The sequence below is a fragment of the Taudactylus pleione genome, unplaced genomic scaffold (assembly GCF_031769625.1).
Source record: "Taudactylus pleione unplaced genomic scaffold, aTauple2 ptg000100l, whole genome shotgun sequence".
Lineage (NCBI taxonomy): Eukaryota > Metazoa > Chordata > Amphibia > Anura > Myobatrachidae > Taudactylus > Taudactylus pleione.
The window spans coordinates 1,313,286-1,332,480 of record NW_028284502.1 but is presented as its reverse complement, the minus strand read 5'-3'; the positions used below and the strand labels follow the sequence as shown (position 1 = coordinate 1,332,480).

Genomic DNA, 19,195 nt, shown 5'->3' with positions numbered 1-19,195 from the left:
TGGCATTAGCTGGCGGATTAGCTACCAGAGCTTGGTAAATTTGGCAGAAAAGCAACAGCCCAAACAGGTTTATATAGGGGCTGCTTTTGCAGTCAGAAATGGGAGATCGCTGCAGATATCTCCGATAACTGCTGCGGTCCCCCGAGATACAGACGTGTCCACATATATCTATCCTCTGTGCGCTTCAAGTCGCGTTACACATAACGCTACATTACAGTCTCAGCGGCTGTGACACTAACGTTGCATTTCACATGCAGACACACCCACCCATCTGTATATTCAGGAGATACATATTATTAGCAGGTACCTCCCCCTCCCGGGTACACGTGTTTTCGGGGGATATCCCACAAATAATAATTGATAAATAGGCCCTTTAAAGGAAGGAAGGGCTTTTTCCCAAACTACTGCCACAAGTTCGAAGTAGACAATTCTTTAGAATGTCATTGAATGTTGTAACATTTAAACGTCCCTTCAATGGAAGTAAGAGGCACAGTTCATTATTCCTGCTCCAGCAAAATATACAGCAGCATGCATTCATGCAGAAATCATTCTCCCAGCATCCCCCAAAACTAGATTCAGACTGCCCGATGGTGAAGTGTCACTCCAAAGTCCAATGGTGGCATGCTTTACACCACTCCAGGAAACATTTGGCATCAAGCATGGTGATCTGAGGGAATCGGTATGTAATGCCAGCTGTCGATTGTGTGCAACTGCTCAGCCATGGAAATACATTGCGGGATGGGATTGAAATGTCGGGGGCTGTTTAGGTGCCGGTTCAAATCCCGACATCGGCTGGCCGAAGGAAGTCCCGACAGCGTAACGTAAGTAACCCAACCCTCCCCTCTCCCCCCCCAACCCTCCTTTAGGGGTACCTAACCCTAACCTCCCCCCCTAGTGCGTAACCCTAACCTCCCCCAGGGGTGCCTAAACCTAACCCCTCCTGCCCGCACCCTAAACCTGACCATCCCACCCCGTGGAGTGTCTAACCCTAAGTCCCCCCGGGGTGCCCTACACCTAACGCTCCCCCCCCCCCTGAGGCTAAGAGGACAGGCGCCCTGGACTTATCTCGTTCGGGCACGCGTCCTGGATTCCAGCGTCGGGCTTATGATAGGAGTCGGTATCTCGACGCCTATCACGACTCCCTAGTCGGCCATCGGGATTGTGCCCAATACATGATACTCAAAACTAACAGTTTTTATGCAGATGCTGCTTTCAGAGGCAGCTTGGATCTCAGTAATGCTGTGAGGCTATTGTTATGCACTACGGGCTTCCACCCTCAGCGTGGCCTACCATTTCACAGCGGGCTGTTCTTGCTTCTATATCTTCTTTAACATAAAAAGACATTCAGTTGACTGGGGTAGCTCTATCAGGGCAGAGATTTGACTGACTTGTTGGACAGGTGCATCCAATGACAGTGCCAGGATGAAAGTCACTGAACTCTTCAGAATGACCCATTCCACTGCTGCTGCTTAAGTATAGTGGTTACATGGCTATATTCTTTATGCACCTGTCAGCAATGGGTATGGCTGGAATGGCCAAACACATTATTTGGATAGGGGTGTTCACATACGTTTGACCAGGTAGTTTATATATTTAATAAAAGTAGGATAGTCAAAGAACTTTATTGCAATGGTAAATTAAATCTGGGTAGGCCTATGCATTTATTACTGCAAATTGTATGTATTCCCAATTTAGGACTACTCATTGTTCCTTGTGCTCAGAGCCCCACCCATCAGGTGCCAACCATTAATAAATCAGAAAAAGTGGAGCGCTGATATAATACAACAGGGATTCAACAGTGAATTACTGGCAGCTGACACAGGGGTATAACTTCCTGGGATTCCCCAAAACAACCAACACGAAAAAAACTCTTGTGTCTGCGCCTGAAATCACTTTACCATGAAAACAAACCAGAAATATATCATAAATCATGTATTTATTACAATAATAATAGACCTATTAGAACTGCAGCTCCACAGGGCATAAAAAGTGAATAACAATGATGCAATAATGCAATAAAACACTTCTATACATAAGTGAAATATAAAACAGAGTGTAGTCCCAAATATCTGAAAAGATATATATATATAATAACTAATAGAATTAATGGGTTCCCTTAATGGGTGACAGAGTTCCTCGGGAGACTGGTGGCTTAGTAGAATGATTCAATATATGTAGCAAGTGACTCTTCCTTTAGCGGAAATATCCGTATCTCCTTTAATATAACCGGCCACTCACCACTAGTGTAATGAAGTACCGAACATGCCAGATATAAAAATGAACATAAACTGTCATCAGTAGGAGCCCAATCAGCAAGACATTCCACAGGAGCACAATCGGTAGCGATATTCAGCCTAACCGTTATTAGAGTCTCCAGACTCTGGGCTGGCTGCCACAGTGCTAAACAGTAAAATCCCGTGTATGGGATAAAACTCATCACCTGAGAACAGCTGGGAGGGGAGAGCAGTGATGTTAACTCCGACACCCGGGATCAGCTGGAAGTATTAAGCGGTAATATCAGCGGTGGATGCCGCAGGGTTGTAGGTGGAAGCCGCGAAGTCTGCAGTGGTCTGTAACTTAGATGTACACTTCAGTGTGTTCGATCTCCCACAAGCGGCAGTCTGAGGTCCGTCTTGGCATATAGCAGCAGTTCAGAATAAAAAAATCAGCACCTTGACGCGTTTCTCCTCATTGACTGAGGTTTTTTCAAAAGGCAGGATTCACATACGTTTGGCCAGGTAGTTTATATATTTAATAAAAGTAGGATAGTCAAGGAACTTTATTGCAATGGTAAATTAAATCTGGGTAGGCCTATGCATTTATTACTGCAAATTGTATGTATTCCCAATTTTAGACTACTCATTCTTCCTTGTGCTCAGAGCCCCACCCACCAGGTGCCAACCATTACTATGCAACATTGATGTTTCAAATCCCTTCGTGTTTGCAAAAGCAGCGGACAGCGGACAGTCCTCATGACTAACAAGGAGTGAAATGAACTGCGTGTGCGGAAAAAAATCCTTGTTCATTGGCCCAATTCAATCCAGTCCTGATTGGTTGAATCAGAGCAGCCTGCCCCCTCTCAGCTTGGCCATGCTAATCACATTATCCACTAGGATTGGTCTAATATATCAAGTGCTTATTTCAATTTATGTTCAGAGTAAAAAACAGTGTATATGTCATCATTACCCTTTAAGTGATTCATTATTGAGCAATGAACACTACCATTTGATCCTGCTCTGTTCCTGCTAGACACCCATCGCTGCTGAAATCATGTGACCTAAAATAGAAAAAACTAACAAACACTCTAATCTACTCCAGAAGTCAACAGCAAAGCGATTCTGCAGCAGCTACACACACCACCCAACCCAGGTGTAACCGTTAGCCAAGTTTTGTGGGGAAAAACTTGACTGCCCTGCACATCCCTGACTAAGAGCCAGACATTATCATCCAACATCAATGCCCGAGCTCACTAATACTTTTGTGGATGAATGGATGCAAATCCCTGCAACCATGTTGGAAAATCTGGTGGAAAACCATACCAGAAGAGGCTGTCAAAGCTGATAAAAGACAAACTCTATGTTAAGGGATGCGGTTAAGATCCCGACAACCGGGATGCCGTCTGCCGGGACCCCGGCACTGGAATCCCGATCGCCGAGATAACACCAGCACAGGAATCCCGACAGCACTGGGGATGCCGACGCTGGGATCTTAGCAGACGGTATCCCGATTGTAAGGAGACCGGGGAAAGAAAAGTATCAGCCGTGCGGGGGGGAGGGGTTAGGTTTACGCTCCCAGGGTTAGCGTTAGGCTGTGGGAGGAGGAAGGTTAGGGTTAGGCTCTAGACAGGGGGGGTTAGGTTCAGGCACCACCGGGGAGGGGAGGTAAGGGTTAGGCACTAAGGGATTTGCAGGGTTAGGTTTAGGCACTTACCGGGAGGGTTAGGGTGCGGGGTAGGGAGGGTTAGCATTAGGTTGCTCAAAACGAGGGTTATGGAGCAAATAGGAAAGGGGAACATTACTCACCGTTCCCTTGTCGGGATTTCAACCATCGGGATGCCGCTGTCAGTGTACTGGCAGCCTGCATCCCGTCCATTGGTATTTCATACCGATTCCCTATGTTTGAATGAGATGTTGAATAAGGGTTTGGGTGCGGTTCTCAAACTCTTTGACAAACCAATGCATCTTTTGTTGACATTTATCATATCGACGAGAGGATGCCGACATGATCATAATGTCGACATGCAGTATGTAGGCAAGGATAGAAGGTTCCCTCTCACTCGCAGCACTGCTTGGCAGAGCAAGCTGTGAATAGATGACGTGCGCATGTGCACTGCTTCTATGCAGTAGAGAGAGGGACTGGGGGTATGCGCAGCAGCTCCTGGAGCGCTGGGCATGCCCAGAGTGTGACAAATATGTACACGGCATTTTCTGTAAGGTCACACCCCTTGCCAGAAGGCTACACCTACTTTTCTGGCACACACGACTTACAATCCACAAAAGTTGGAAGGTAGGATAGTTGGTTTCGGATGATAAGAGAAACCCAAAGTAAAACTGTACAATACAACCCTCCAATAGATTGGCAGTGTAAGCCCATCCTATAACAATATATACTACATTATATGTAAAGAAAGCAGAGTGCGACTCCTAAACCTCTAACACCCTAGGCTCAGGACTATGTAAAGCTGGGTACACATAAGACGATTTTTGGATCGGAACGACAAATCGTTCAAATCGTCCAGTGTGAGCGCACTATGAGAGCTCTCGTGGCGCCGTCTGTCGCATCTTCAGATCTGCGCTACATGCTGCTCAATCGGAGGGTATCGTCAACGATTTTCCGCAAATTGTGCAGTGTGTGTATGTACTACCAGACGACCAGGCGATATTTTAACATTATATAGTTAACAATGAAATAACTGAACACACGATATATTGTTTGGAAGATTGCACAGTGTGTATGCACTATATCGTTTGTCCGGGAGTTCATGGTAAGTTTGGAAGATTGCACAGGTGGGCAAGGGCTCGGGGCCTATATTAAAGTGTTGAGCAAAGGCTGTAAAAATAGCTGCTTTGATTCTTTTAAACCAAGGCACAGGAACAGTTCAATTGCAAATGTATTATATCCAAGTGTGGGAACAGCAAACAGCAAGACTATCATACTGCAGTTAAACCCCTAGCAATCTGTATGATGCTAGGCCTGCTGCTCCTTATACAATGAAGACAAGAAGTTCTGTACTATAAAAGGATGTCTTCTCCACATGAGAGAGTGATGACAGAATGTATTGGATATCTTTCTTACAAGAAATGGTATCATTAGCTATAGTTAATAAAATACATGATGGAAATGACTGATCCAGGGAATGTAAAGATTGCCAATTTGTAGGTGAGAAAAGATTATTGTACATCTAAGTACATCTGAAACGATTAGTTTTGCCTTGGACATTAAAGCGAATAGGAGTAGACAAAATGTACTGTGCAGCTGAATAATAAATAGCCACATTACAAGTGACAAATGTCCAGCCTTCGCAGCCAATGGAATATGATGATGAAACTGCTCAACTACCTGGAACTAGAACCAATGTTGGATTAACAATTGTGCGGCCTGCACAGTCGTCCAGGGGCCTCCACACATAACTATGGGCCCGATTCAGCAAGGATCGCTGATATGATAGCGGCTGGAATTGCGTACGCTGGTCTGCTGTGAAAGTATGCCATTATGTGCAATCGCAAAGCACTCGAACGGACAACATGCAGGTGCCCACTTCCCCTCTCGCACATCCGTAAGACCTTGCAATACAGCCAAAACATCGGTAACATCTAAGTACATCGGAGCCACTTGCACATTTACAGCAGGTCAGACATCAAATTGCTAACTTTCCTGTACGCAGTGAGCAGTCAAGCTGCGTATGCCATCGTAGTGGCTAATTTATGCACGCCCCGACAAGGCGTTCAAACACACAGGAACGCCTGCGCTTCTCCCACCACCCTCCGTCACCTCCCCCAAACGGTACTTCCTGTCAATCACTCTGCAATGGGTCTGCGTAGTCACTCGTAGGCATTCGCACACTGCGATGCATACACATGCGCAGTACGCAACAATCGTCCGTCTGCGTACGCAATCTCATTAGCCATCCTTGCTGAATCAGGCCCAATATCACCAGCAAGGGGGGCACTGTGGCATAATGTGAACTGGGGTTTCTGGATGGTATAATGGGGTCTATTCAATATAAGCCTTGGAGAGAGATAAAATGGAGAAAGATAAGTCCCAGCCTATCAGCTCCTAACAGCCAGTTTACAGGCTGTGTTTGAAAAATAAGTTAGGAGCTGATTGGCTGGTACTTATCTTTCTCCATTCAATCTCTCTCCAAGGCTTAAGGCGCATATCCACTACACGAGAAAAATTAGCAATTTAACGATTACGTTATCGTTCATTAATCGTGCAGTGAATATGCCGCAACGACCATTGATGCGCGCTCCCGCTGGTCGTTGCCGGCATCTGTCATCACCTGAACATGCTGCACAACCTGCCAATATCGACAGGTTGTGCATGTTCGGGGATGAGGGAGAGTGCCTGCACTGAACGACATATCGTTCATTGTGGGCACATTATCCACTGCACAGGATGATGAACGATTGAGATGTTGTAATAATCATACAGTCGTTCTACACTCGTGTAGTGATATTGCACCTTTAGTGAATAGACCCCAATGTGAACTGAGGGCACTACAGCGTGCTCGACACATTTCTGGTGCTGGGAGTATTTACACAATGTAGTAAAATCGCCAGTATATCATATTGACAATTGTATTGGTAGGGGCACTCGCAAAATAGTTGCCCTGGGGCCCCCATAAATCTTAATCGGTCCTGACTATAACATTGGTCAGCTAGGAGGGGACTAATTACCTGTGTAGCTGTAAATGTACTGATTTAACAGGGAAATCTTTGCTTTTCCTGCAGCTCACGCCAGGGTATTACAAATTATTTATTACTTTTCAATAAACCTCTACAGAAGAGGACTGGATTGGACTGACAGAGTCCTCCAGAAGTGTGAACCACGGTAGGATTGGCATCCATGTATCAGAAAAGGGTGGTTGATACTTTACCATATGTGTTGGTGAGTATATATTTAGGGAGCTGTCCAAGAGTGAACATCCCCTTTAAATGTGTGTTACAACAGTGTCAGCCAAATATACAACAATCTGACCTGACCTAGAAAAACCTTCACCTAGTCATTAAACAACAAAATACGAGATCATGTAACGCACAAACAATAGATTTGTTGTATAACAGGTTACTGTGCCAAAACAAAAATCATTTATGTAAAATGAGAAGTGTGAGTAATTCCAATAGTGGCTTATGATGGGTAACTATGAAATGAAATGTATGAGCACACAGTGAGAATCTCTGCTGCAACTCCCACAGTTCGAGACTGCTAGGAGATGGCATGGGAAAAGATATATGTGTATTAACAATAATGATTCACACATTTTCAAGAATCAATACTTCTTTTGTTAGTTTTACAGAAGTAGGCCAAGAAATGTATTGAAGTCTAGACATCTATGCACAAGTTACTATGTTAAAATGGCGACCAATATAAAGATATATCATCCTCTAGAGCAAGAACAAATATCTGCACCACATACCTTTTCCTCAGTCCCCAAATAGAGACAATCCCATAAAACTAGGGACTGGTGGGTGGTATGGTTGCAGACACAGGGAATATATTTACCAAAGTGCGAAAAGACCTACAGTCAGGTCTTTTTTTTTTAGAATATTTTTTTTGGATGACTGGCATGGGGGATGGATGGCCAAGGACAGTAGACTGGCTGGAAAGCAGCTCCCTTCCCTCATTGGCATCACATCATTCAGGGTAGCTAGGCTGGCAGGATGAGAGTACAGCTAACCTGGGCTGATTTGAAGTGGATGTATGGCTACCTCAGCTTCTGTTCCTCCAATCATCTTCCTCCTCTGTTCCTGTCTTCTCAGTCTGGATCCTCCTCTACCTTTCCACTGAGTGGTCCAGCTAACCCCTTCCCATTAGTTGGCATCAGCTCACCACTTGCACAGAGACCATTGCAGTAGGCCGGCAAGAAATTCACAGCCTGGTTCCTTCTTGGGTCTTTCCATACGCTGTGCATATGCCACAACCTAGTGGCGGGATTTGTAGCTTCAGTAAAAGCAGAAGTATTTATCTATGCAAACCAATAGAAAGCAATTGTTCCCATATAGTAACACTCTCCAGCCAACAATCAGCAATGAATGACATTGTCGGGTTTGTACCTTTTCCCTCCCCTACTTTAATGCCCATGGTTGGAAATTAATGTAATGTAGTAGGGTATATTAGAGATGTGCGCTGAACCCCGTGTTTTAGTTTTGGATTCATCTTCGGGTTTTGGTTTTGGATCTGGATTCATCTTCATGTTTTGGTTTTTCAAAACTACCCTCAAGTGTTTTGGTTTTGGTTCTGGATATTTAAAAAAAAAAATGTTTTTAAAAACACTTAAAATCAAGTAATTTATGCAATTCAAAACTCAAAATTTGGATTCAAAATCCAAACTCCGAACCAACAAAAGATCAGAACCATGACTTGGATTTATCCAGATTCACGAAATTCGATTGTATTTGAATTTCTGGAGAACCGAACCTCATCTCTAATATGAATGCAGTTGGGACTATTAATGTAATATTGTGGCGATTTAAGTAATCTCACTTGTGTATATTCTCCACTGATATATAATAAAGTGCAGGTTTTTTAAGTCCATGGCAACCACATTCAACAAGTCACAGGGCCATAGGATACCCCAGTGGACTGCACAGAAGATTTGAACACCAGGGGAATCCACCTGTAAAAGGGCACTGAATGTTGGACACGGTAAACAGCACCATAGCAGGTCAGGTTATTAACTATTTTTTCCAGTGACGTGCACCATACCAAGTTTAGTACCGGGATCTTTGTACACAGCATATCCTTTTCATTTGAATATACCTTTTTTATTGAATGTCATACTCCATTTTTCATTTTCATCAAATGTCGGGACTTGGGTTCATCACATTTTTTTCCTTGCAGTATAGATTTTCACATTGATATTTTTTTTCACTATTGTGAGATTCATGTTTTATTTTATGTCATGTGAATAATTTTTTATTTTTATATAATCTACCTTTGTGTAAGAATTTTATTTCTATATTTATATTTTATTGTGTTTATTTTCACAAACTGTGTCATTGCGCTCTCCTTTCCACATGACGTCTGATCTATATGATAGCAGAAATTATACAGTGTATGTGATTATTTAACTATATATTACCTTTTTACACTTTCATTGCAACACTCCTAGGTGAAGACGACAGGGCAGTCCCTTTCGTAGTTTTACATTGTGTATAACAAATAATGTATGTGTGGTGCGGGGTCCTATAATGTAATTACAGAACCAAGATCATACTAATCTACCGCAGGTCAGCGCTATAATGGTCATTCATCCAGGGCCACTCACTCTAATTCAATGCAGTTTCTGGCTACACCTATATCACATGCTGAGCATAACACCTCCAAAAGTATTTTTTATTACTGGAGTGTGTGGGAGCAGTATTTGCTTACCAAACCAATGCACCCAGTGGTCGTTGTGTAAAATATAGTAGTGGTCAGGGGCGTTTCAAGAGAGGAGGATGCCCATGTGCAGTCTCCTTCCAAAGCCCCCTCCTCTCTCTAAGTGCAGCGCAGCACTGGTAGAGTCTGGGCACTAGAGGTTGCCCAGAGTCTAAAGCGCATGTGCAGGTCACCGGGAAAATGGCAGTGCGGCCATTTTCCTGGTGTTTACCCTACTGTGCATAACGCTGGGAAAATGGCCACGGCAGTCATTTTCCAGGCGATTTTGACAGCTGAAACTGGCGCCAACGTGGGACTCTGGAGGTGGAGTGGTAAGTATTAAAAATATGGGTGCAGGGTGTGCGGTGTGGGCCCCCCTGGACCCAGGGGCCAGTATGCCCCGCACCCATTATAGAAACGCCCCTGGTAGTGGTGGTATGTAAAATATAATTGAATGGAAATGACAATCAAAGCAGAAGCAGAAGTAGAGGAATGACACAGTACCGTATAACGGCTTGCTTCAACCACTAACTGTGCCCAATAAATGAAAGGTATTACTTTCTTGAATCACTACCCATTCCTCTGCATGGGAAACCCTATTAGTCAGATATCATGTAAGTACTTGTACCAGCATCATTCCTATTATATAGTAACTGGAGGAGAGGAGCGATTCATTTTTAGCTTAGATCTTCCCGCCAAGTTCAGATATCATAACGAGGCAAAACGTCATGTTTCACGGACATCGGTGCCAAAATCCAAACTCAATGGCAAAATCCGAGCCAAAACCATATCGCTCATTTCTAATTATAACAGAGCAAAATCATGAATCCAATTGTCTATTATTTTTAAATGCACAGAGGGCCTGATTCATCACCGATTGCAATTGCAACAGCGTACGCAGATCATGCACGCAGATAGAAAGCCATCGCAGTGAGTGATGAGACGTCAGCGTTTGAGGGTGGTGATGGGGGAGTGGTCGGAGAAACGCAGGCGTGTCTGTCCATTTCAACGCCGTTACATGGGCGTGCATAAAATAGCCACTGCGACGGCATACGCAGCTTGAGTACTCACTGCGTGCAACAGACTTTCCATTTCCGAGGCGGGTCAGCCCTACTGTAATCCTCCGTGAGGGTCCGATGTTACCGATGTATACGCAGGACTGCAAGGCCTTACGGATGTGAGAAAGTGGTAGTGGGCTTCTCTATGCTGGCTGAGCAGGTGCAAACATTTGCATATCTTCACAGCAGAACTGCGTGCAATAGCGATCCTTAATGAATCAGGCCCAGACTTTTTACATTTTATTTTCTTATTTTAAAAGTAAATGTGATTAAATTCCGTAAACTCAATTTTTTTATAAATTTTATATTCTTTTTAGTTACTGTACAAATTGGCACACAGATACGCCCCACTAATGGGTAATAAAAAGAGAAATCCTAATTTTTGCCTCAATCAGGTCACTCAGGATAAATAGGCCCCATGACTTGATCACATTTCCACAATTTGAACTTCCAATACTGATTTTAGTAAGTAGATTGTCAAAAAAAAAATCTATATATATATATATATATATATATATATATATAAACAAACAAATTCACTAATTTATTACAGATATAAAAAAATAAACAAAAAGAGCAGTAAAAAAAACTATCTAAAAGCCGTATATTTACATACCATCCAAAATAAGGTCTCTGTGGCCAAATTTGAATACTGCTGTATTGTAGAAAGCACACTGAATATGAGGCATATCAGCACTATAAGAAATCTGTAAAAAGAGAATAAAATAATGTTAATTTAAATAAGCAACCTACTATTAAACTGTACACTGTTATGATAGCAAAGTCAATCAACAGATTGTCAATTCCCAGAAGATTAAAGACTCCTAGCAAAAAATATAGCCATTAAGGGGAGAGTTAGGGTTAGGCACTAGGCGGGAGGGTTAGGATCAGGGTGCAGGGAAGGGGAGATTAGGTTTAGGCACCAGGGAGGTAGGGTTAGGTTTAGGCACCGGGGAGGTTAGGCTTAGGCACTGGGTGTAGGTTTAGACACCGTGGAGGTAAGGTTAGGAATAGGGTGCGGTGAGGGGGAGGTTAGCCTTAGGCACTAGGGGTTAGGTTTAGGCACCGGAGAGGAAGGGTTAGGGTTAGACAACTTGTTTTCTTACGGGTGTCTGGATTATGACTGTAGGGATGCCACTGCCTGCATCCCGTCCGCCAGCAATCCTTACCCAACCCAGGTAACTAGTGGTCTCTCAACATTTAGACATACATTACACCATTTCCCTTTTTTGGGCAAAATCCTGCCTACATTTTGTGTAATCTCTGCCCCTGTTGAGGTCTGCAAATCAGTACTGCTCACCACAAATCAGGTCAGATGTACATTGGGGCATACATTGCCCTGTCCTCCCTCTGCTCTAGAACCACACTCAAGTGCATTTACACAAAAATAGTCACTGAGGATTCAGAAATGCCATATGCGATTGCTTACATAGAAGTAAAGCCTGAAAAAAACTTGGTTAACAATGTACTTTGGCCCCCATTTATTAACAAGTTTTATCACCACATCACCAAAACGAGTGATAACTTTCACTGTGTATGATAAATGGTGCTCCAGCCAATCAGCTCCCAACTGTCATTTTTGTCGCGACCGACTCTGAATGAGGTCCTTAGTGCTTTCAGCCAGGAGGGCTGGCTGGATATTTTAATGAGCATACTATTAAAATTGATGTTTTATTATTAACTCATCATATCAAAAACTTTTTCATATAACTATCCAAGAGTGCCCCAGCAAATAGTCCACTTGGCCTGCCTGTGCAGGGAACATTATTTCTGTTTAAAATGTATGACTTTTGGGAGCACCGCCAACAGCCTTAATTATAAAAGGAATTTTACTCCTAGTTATTTATATTTATAGTTGGTAATCTATATCCACAATAACAATATATTTACCAATTTTTTTTCTCTTGTGCAGAATCTTTATTTCTCATCTTCCCCCTTTCCCCATTTTTACAAATATATATGCCTTTGACAGATATCTAGACTTGCGGTGCAGAAATGCGATGTGTGGACAAATGAAGATCCAGAGACGGAGATTTAGCAGAGCCCCGCTGCCTGGCTGCACATGAGAAACAGGCAGAGAATGGGATATCTATGTATTGTCCTGCTGCAGAAAACCCCTCTTGCTGGGGAAAGGGGGGCAGTTGATTCCCCCCCTCCCAGTGTATATGGATTGGGAGTGTTATCCAACAGGGGTAGGGTCAACTTGAATTTCTGCAAAAATAAACCTTTGACCTAGCAGTATGAGATCTTATCAGGTCATTGTCCTGAGTTTCAAATGCCATCCTATAATGAACTTGGGGTGCAATACTTTACTTTCTTTTGTGAGCAGTGGAATGACAGGTTTACTCTGAATAATTACATTTACCTCCATGTATCATACCAGTAGATACTGGGATTTATTTGTCCATTAACAAACATCGACTGCAATCAAAACAAGAAAAATCTTGCTAGATAATCGGTTAATTATAAAGTAACCAATAACAAAACCCATGGACATTGTTGGGGTCAAAAACTTTCTGGCGTAAATTTTAAACTTGGGCTTCAGGGACAATATAATTGGACATGGTCTGTGCATTCTGGTTGGCTGTCTGCATACACATACCCCTGTAATTAATGTCCAGTTGCAGATCCAATTAGACAGAATAATCTTTTGGTAAAACAAGCTCTAGACTATTGGGTCATTAGGATATAAAATAACTAAGTGCAGTATGCACACACCTAGGTTACACTGTACCTTACAGATTTTTTTATGCATTATCTAAAAATATTTAAATGACCCGCAATTATCCAAATAATGTATATATTGTTATTGTAATCATCATTCTTATAAGGTATAACTAACTAAGCTATACATTACTTTTATTAAGGTTTTATGGTAAGCTTAGACCAGGGCATATCCACCCATTGGCCAGGATGGCATTCGCCAGGGGCACCAACCAAGGGGGGGCGCCATCCGGGGGAGCCACCCATGGCCAGGGGGTAGAATGAAGACAGGGCTGCCAGGACTGCAGTCCCGGGTACGCCACTGTGGCTCGGCGGCTCCTCAGTGCAGCAGTGATGAGACGCAGAAGATGTCAAGCGCGCCTTGTTAAAAAAAAAATTATTATTTATTCTATTGTACCAGGCAGCCGCCGGCAAGCAATGACATCTAGGAAGTTCCTAAATGTCAAGGTCCGGGCAGCCGCCATTGCTTGCCAGCGGCTGCCTGGTACAACAGAATAAAGTTTTTTTTATTTTTAACAAGGTGTCCTTGACGTCATCTGCGTCTCATCGCTGCTGCTGCTGCACTGAGGAGGCGTCGAGCCACAGGTTGAAATTTGTAAGTATTTGTGGGCTGCAGGGGGCCGGTGGCTGGATGGTGGGGGCCAGTGACTGGAGCAGGGGGCTGGATCTGGGGGCCAGGGACTGGAGCCCCGCATTACAGGCAGGTTAATGACTGGGGAGACATGAGGGGGGTGACTAGGGACACAGAAGTGGGATGGTGCGGTGGGGCTGGGGAGACATTAGGGTGATGACTGGGGAGACAGGAGAGGGGTGGCTGGGGAGACAGGAGAGGGGTGGCTGGGGAGACAGGAGAGGGGTGGCTGGGGAGACAGGAGAAGGATGGTGGGGCTGGGTAGACAGGAGAAGGATGGGGATGCTGGGCAGACAAAAACGGGGCTGCCTGAAGAAACAGAAGGGGTGCTGGCTGATAAAACATGGGGGTTGGCTGGGGATACAGAAGGAGGGCTGGCTGTAGAGACATTATAAGTAGAGAGTAATTATTCAGAAAATATGGGGGGGCGCCAGTCCATTACTTTGCCAGGGGCGCTCGGACCCCTAGATACACCCCTGGCTTAGACAGTCATGGCAGGATAAAATAGCTTCCATTAACGGTGTATCTTATTTTATTTTTAACGCCCCAGAGTTATTGTAAGCGGAGCACTTCCCTTACCAGTGCTGCTCACTGTACAATATGCAGAGGACCCATAGCCCGCTGAGTAAGATTCAAGCTGCTGCTTTCAGAGCACACTCCCTGTTGACTACAGTTGAATCGGGATGCAGTCATAATACATACAGCAGGGATTCCGGCGCTTAGAATGCCGGCGCCGGAATCCCAACACCTGTCAGAATCCCGGTGTTGGCATTCCGAAGGTATGTAGCGGGGTTAGGGGGAGAGTTAGGCACAGGTAAGGTTTAGGCACCGGGGAGGAGGTTAGGTTTCAGGCACTGGGGAGGGAGGGTTAGAAGTAGAGGGTGGGTTAGGATACCGACCGACAGGTGTCGGTATACTAACCATGTCGGGATGCTGGCGTCGAGATTCTGACTGCTGGCATCCCGTACCCAACCCATTGAATCTTACCCAGCAGTTCCTACGAGTTGTGCACGGGATGTTGACGTTCAGGATCCCGGCGGTTTAGGATACAGACACCTGCAGGCAATTAACCTAACCCCCCCCCCACGCAGGCTCTCCAAGTCAAAGTTCTGCCCAGCGTCCCCGGGTCTAAGTTCTGCCCAGCGTACACCAACGGGAGGTCCAACCAGGACCTGAACCCCTTGTATGTCTTCTGTGGTCCAATGTTACCACTCTGTGAAGCTTTCGCCCAAATCCATTCAGTGGAAGGTTCAGAACAGGCTCCCCGGAGTAACCCCGCTAAAACCTGCCAGGATCCAACTGGACCACCTCTATTGGTTTCATCACAATCAGCGCAGGGGTGTCCAAATGCATAACCGGACAGGCAAACAAACTAATTAATTTTATATATAAGATAAGTTCATAGAGTACACATCCACAGAAACCTGCTATTAGAGTATCATAAAAACCTCAACAAACTGGCAGCCTTTACAGGAAACTCCTACAACTTGAACAATTCTTAAGCAACACTATGTACTAATCATAAACTCATTCAAAGCACTTTGGCAACTTTTCTTTATTATTGGTACTACAATTAAAAGTGCTTGAAGCACTGGGAAACTTGGGACTCCTTAGAAGAAGTCAGCGGATAGTTCTTAAATCACTCAGTTTAAACTGGTAAGAAAGAATACAGGTGGAAAGAATCCAATTTCCAGATCTAATAAACTCCCTAACATCTGCAGTTTAACACTAATGCTGGGCACACACTGCAAAGATAGATCTGCAGATCGAGTGATCAGACAAGGAGGCAGGGCCACTAAGACATATGGCAGGCGGTACCCAGTCTATAGATCAGTAAAAAGGTAGACAATGTCTAGATAGACACCAGATGTTAGACAGGCAATAGGTTGACAGGGACAATAGGTCGACACACTAAAGGTAGGCATGTAAGAAGGTCGACAGTTACAAATGGTTGGCAGGGTCAAACGGTCAACATGAAAATGGACGACGCGTGATTTTTCTGTTTTTTTTTTAAGGTTAGTGTTAGGTTTAAGGTTAGGCACTTACCGGAGGGTTAGACACTAGAAGAAACGGTTAGGGTCAGGCACCTACCCCGACAGTTAGAGCTAGGCACCAAGGGGAGGGTTAGGGTGAAGATTAGGGTTAGAAAAAAAAATGTGTCGTCCTTTTTCATGTTGACCATATGCATGTCGACCATTTGTACCTGTCGACCTTCTTACATGTCTACCTTTAGTGTGTCGACATATTTTCCCTGTCGACTTATTGCCTGTCTAACATCTGGTTTCTATTTAGACATTGTCTACCTTTTAACTGTAGATCAATTCATAAACATGGCAGGCCTGGGGTGATACAGGGGAGGGTTGTTCCTGACAAGTGGAGATTAATTTGAAATTCACACACTGCAGGCTGTACGGCCAATTAACATCGCTATGCTGAGATAATTGCCTGTCCATTTGTTCTCTTAGATAAGGTTAATTAAGGCAGGAGGAATATAATAAGAAACAACTATATTGATCAATAGATATCCTTTGTATATGTCAACAAATAATGAAATAGGATGACTATATGAACATTTTCTTGTCATAAGACCGATGTTGCCAGGAAGTCTACTTGCAGATGTCACCTTTTAGTGCAGTTCTATTGTTTGCTTTCTCTTCCCCAGAAACACTTTTTTTCTTCGCAGACTGAGGTGTAAATACATTCTCCTGTGCTATGCACAAACACTCCAGTGGAACTTGGGAAATCGCCATAAAGCCGCATCAGACAAAGAGGAAGTGGGTGAAACCCAGTGTGATGGTGAAATTTACATTGTGACGGTGGGGGGGCATTATGACTTCAAATGGCAGGAGAAAAAAAAATATTAGACAGGCACCAGGGCATTTTTCATATCTCCTGAAAGGCAGAACTCCTTGGCATCAGATCCATAACATCCTCTTACTTGATGGGTGGGGGGGGGAGAATACATTTAAAAAAAAATGTGGCACTGTGCAAGGGTTGGCATCCCCGTTACGTCAAACCTTTATTACCCAAGGAGAGGATGTCAAGATTCCACATATGCAGGTGAAGGTACCTTTGTAGCAGCACTTGAATTATGCCTCACTTACTTCTATGCTACCATTCACCATGTCTGCTCAACAAGTGGACAAGAGAGTAATCTGGCCACATACAGTCAGGTCCATAAATATTGGGACATTGGGCCTGATTCAGACCCACTCGCGAGCGGCTGTCCGCTCGCAAGTGGGTCGATGGTCTGCACTGAGCATGCGCACGACGGAGGGAGGAAAGTCCTTCGCTCGTTGTGTCCGATCAAAGGGGGCGTGCTGTCATTGTTGATTGACAGCACGCCCCCTTTGGTGGGCGTGCCGGGGGCGTGCCTCCCTGACGGGGGCGTTCCCACGGGAACGCCTCCCGTCAGAAGCCGGCCCACTGACATCACTAGTGATGTCAGTGGGAGTGATTTTGGCTCTGATAGAGCCAAAATCACTCCGGAGCTTGCGGTTGAAAAACTCAACCGCAGGCTCCGGCTCGCAATTTCGATGGTCGCGATGGTCACGACCATCGCGGCCATCAAAATGCACGCTCGTATAGCCTGTGGGTGGTGACCCACAGCTATACGAGCGTCCAGGAGGACGCTCCATGAAAATGGAGCCCGGCCCTCATGCAGAGCGTGCGCTCTGCTCAGAGCGTACGGCTCTGAATGAGGGCCATTGACAGAATTTTCAGATTTTGGCCTCTATTCACCACCACAATGGTTTTGAAATGAAACAAACAAGATGTGCGTTAACTGCAGACTTTCAGATTTAATTTGAGGGTAATTACATCCAAATCGGGTGAACGGTGTAGGAATTACAACAGTTTCAATATGTGCCTCCCACTTTTTAAGGGGCCAAAAGTAATGGGACTATCAACTCAAAAGCTATTTCATGGACAGGTGTGGGCTATTCCCTCGTTATTTCATTATCAATTAAGTAGGTAAAAGGTCTGGAGTTGATTCTAGGTGTGACATTTGCATTTGGAATCAGTTGCTGTCAACTCTCAATATGAGATCCAAAGAGCTGTCACTATCAGTGAAGCAAGTCATCATTAGGCTGAAAAATCAAAACAAACCCATCAGGGAGATAGCAAAAACATTAGGTGTGGCCAAATCAACTGTTTGGAACATTCTTAAAAAGAAAACGCACTGCAGAGCTCAGCAACACCAAAAGACCCGGAAGACCACGGAAAATAACTGTGGTGGATGACAGAAGAATTATTTCCCTGGTGAAGAAAAACCCCTTCACAACAGTTGGCCAAATCAAGAACACTCTCCAGGAGGTAGATGTATATGTGTCAAAGTCAACAATCAAGAGAAGACTTCACAAGAGTGAATATAGAGGGTTCACCACAAGATGCAAACCATTGGTGAGCCACAAAAACAGGAAGACCAGATTAGAGTTTGCCAAACAACATCTAAGAAGCCATTACAGTTCTGGAAAAACATCCTATGGACAGATGAGACAAAGATCAACTTGTACCAGAGTGATGGGAAGAGAAGAGAAGGAAAGGAACTGCTCATGATCTAAAACATACCACCTCATCAGTGAAGCATGGTGGTGGTAGTGTCGTGGCGTGGGCATGTATGGCTGCCAATGGCACTGGTTCCCTTGTATTTATTGATGATGTGACTGCTGACAACAGCAGCAGAATGAATTCTGAAGTGTTTCGGGCAATATTATATGCTCATATTCAGTCAAATGCTTCAGAACTCATTGGACAGCGCTTCACAGTGCAGATGGACAATGACCCGAAGCATACTGCAAAAGCAACCAAAGCGTTTTTTAAGGCTAAAAAGTGGAATGTTATGCAATGGCCAAGTCAATCCCCTGACCTGAATCCCATTGAGCATGCATTTCACTTGATGAAGACAAAACTGAAGTGAAAATGCCCCAAGAACAAGCAGGAACTGAAGACATTTGCAGTAGAGGCCTGGCAGAGCATCACCAGGGATGAAACCCAGCGTCTGGTGATGTCTATGCGTTCCAGACTTCAGGCTGTAATTGCCTGCAAAGGATTTGCAACAAAGTATTAAAAAGTGAAAGTTAGATTTAGGATTGTTAAGTTTGTCCCATTACTTTTGGCCCCTTAAAAAGTTGCAGGCACATATAGAAACCGTTGTAATTCCTACACCGTTCACCTGATTTGGATGTAATTACCCTCAAAT

The 19,195-nt window shown here is 44.2% G+C and overlaps 1 protein-coding gene across 4 annotated transcripts in view; it reads right to left on the bottom strand.

The window, feature by feature from the left end:
* Nucleotides 1-19,195, bottom strand: part of KCNQ1 (potassium voltage-gated channel subfamily Q member 1) — a 160,574-nt gene that overhangs the window by 23,285 nt on the left and 118,094 nt on the right. For all 4 annotated transcript variants that reach the window (XM_088470401.1, XM_088470403.1, XM_088470404.1 and 1 more), the window contains one exon: nucleotides 11,257-11,347. In XM_088470401.1, the coding sequence (XP_088326527.1) occupies nucleotides 11,257-11,347 (91 nt within the window). The remainder of the gene's footprint in view (nucleotides 1-11,256; nucleotides 11,348-19,195) is intronic.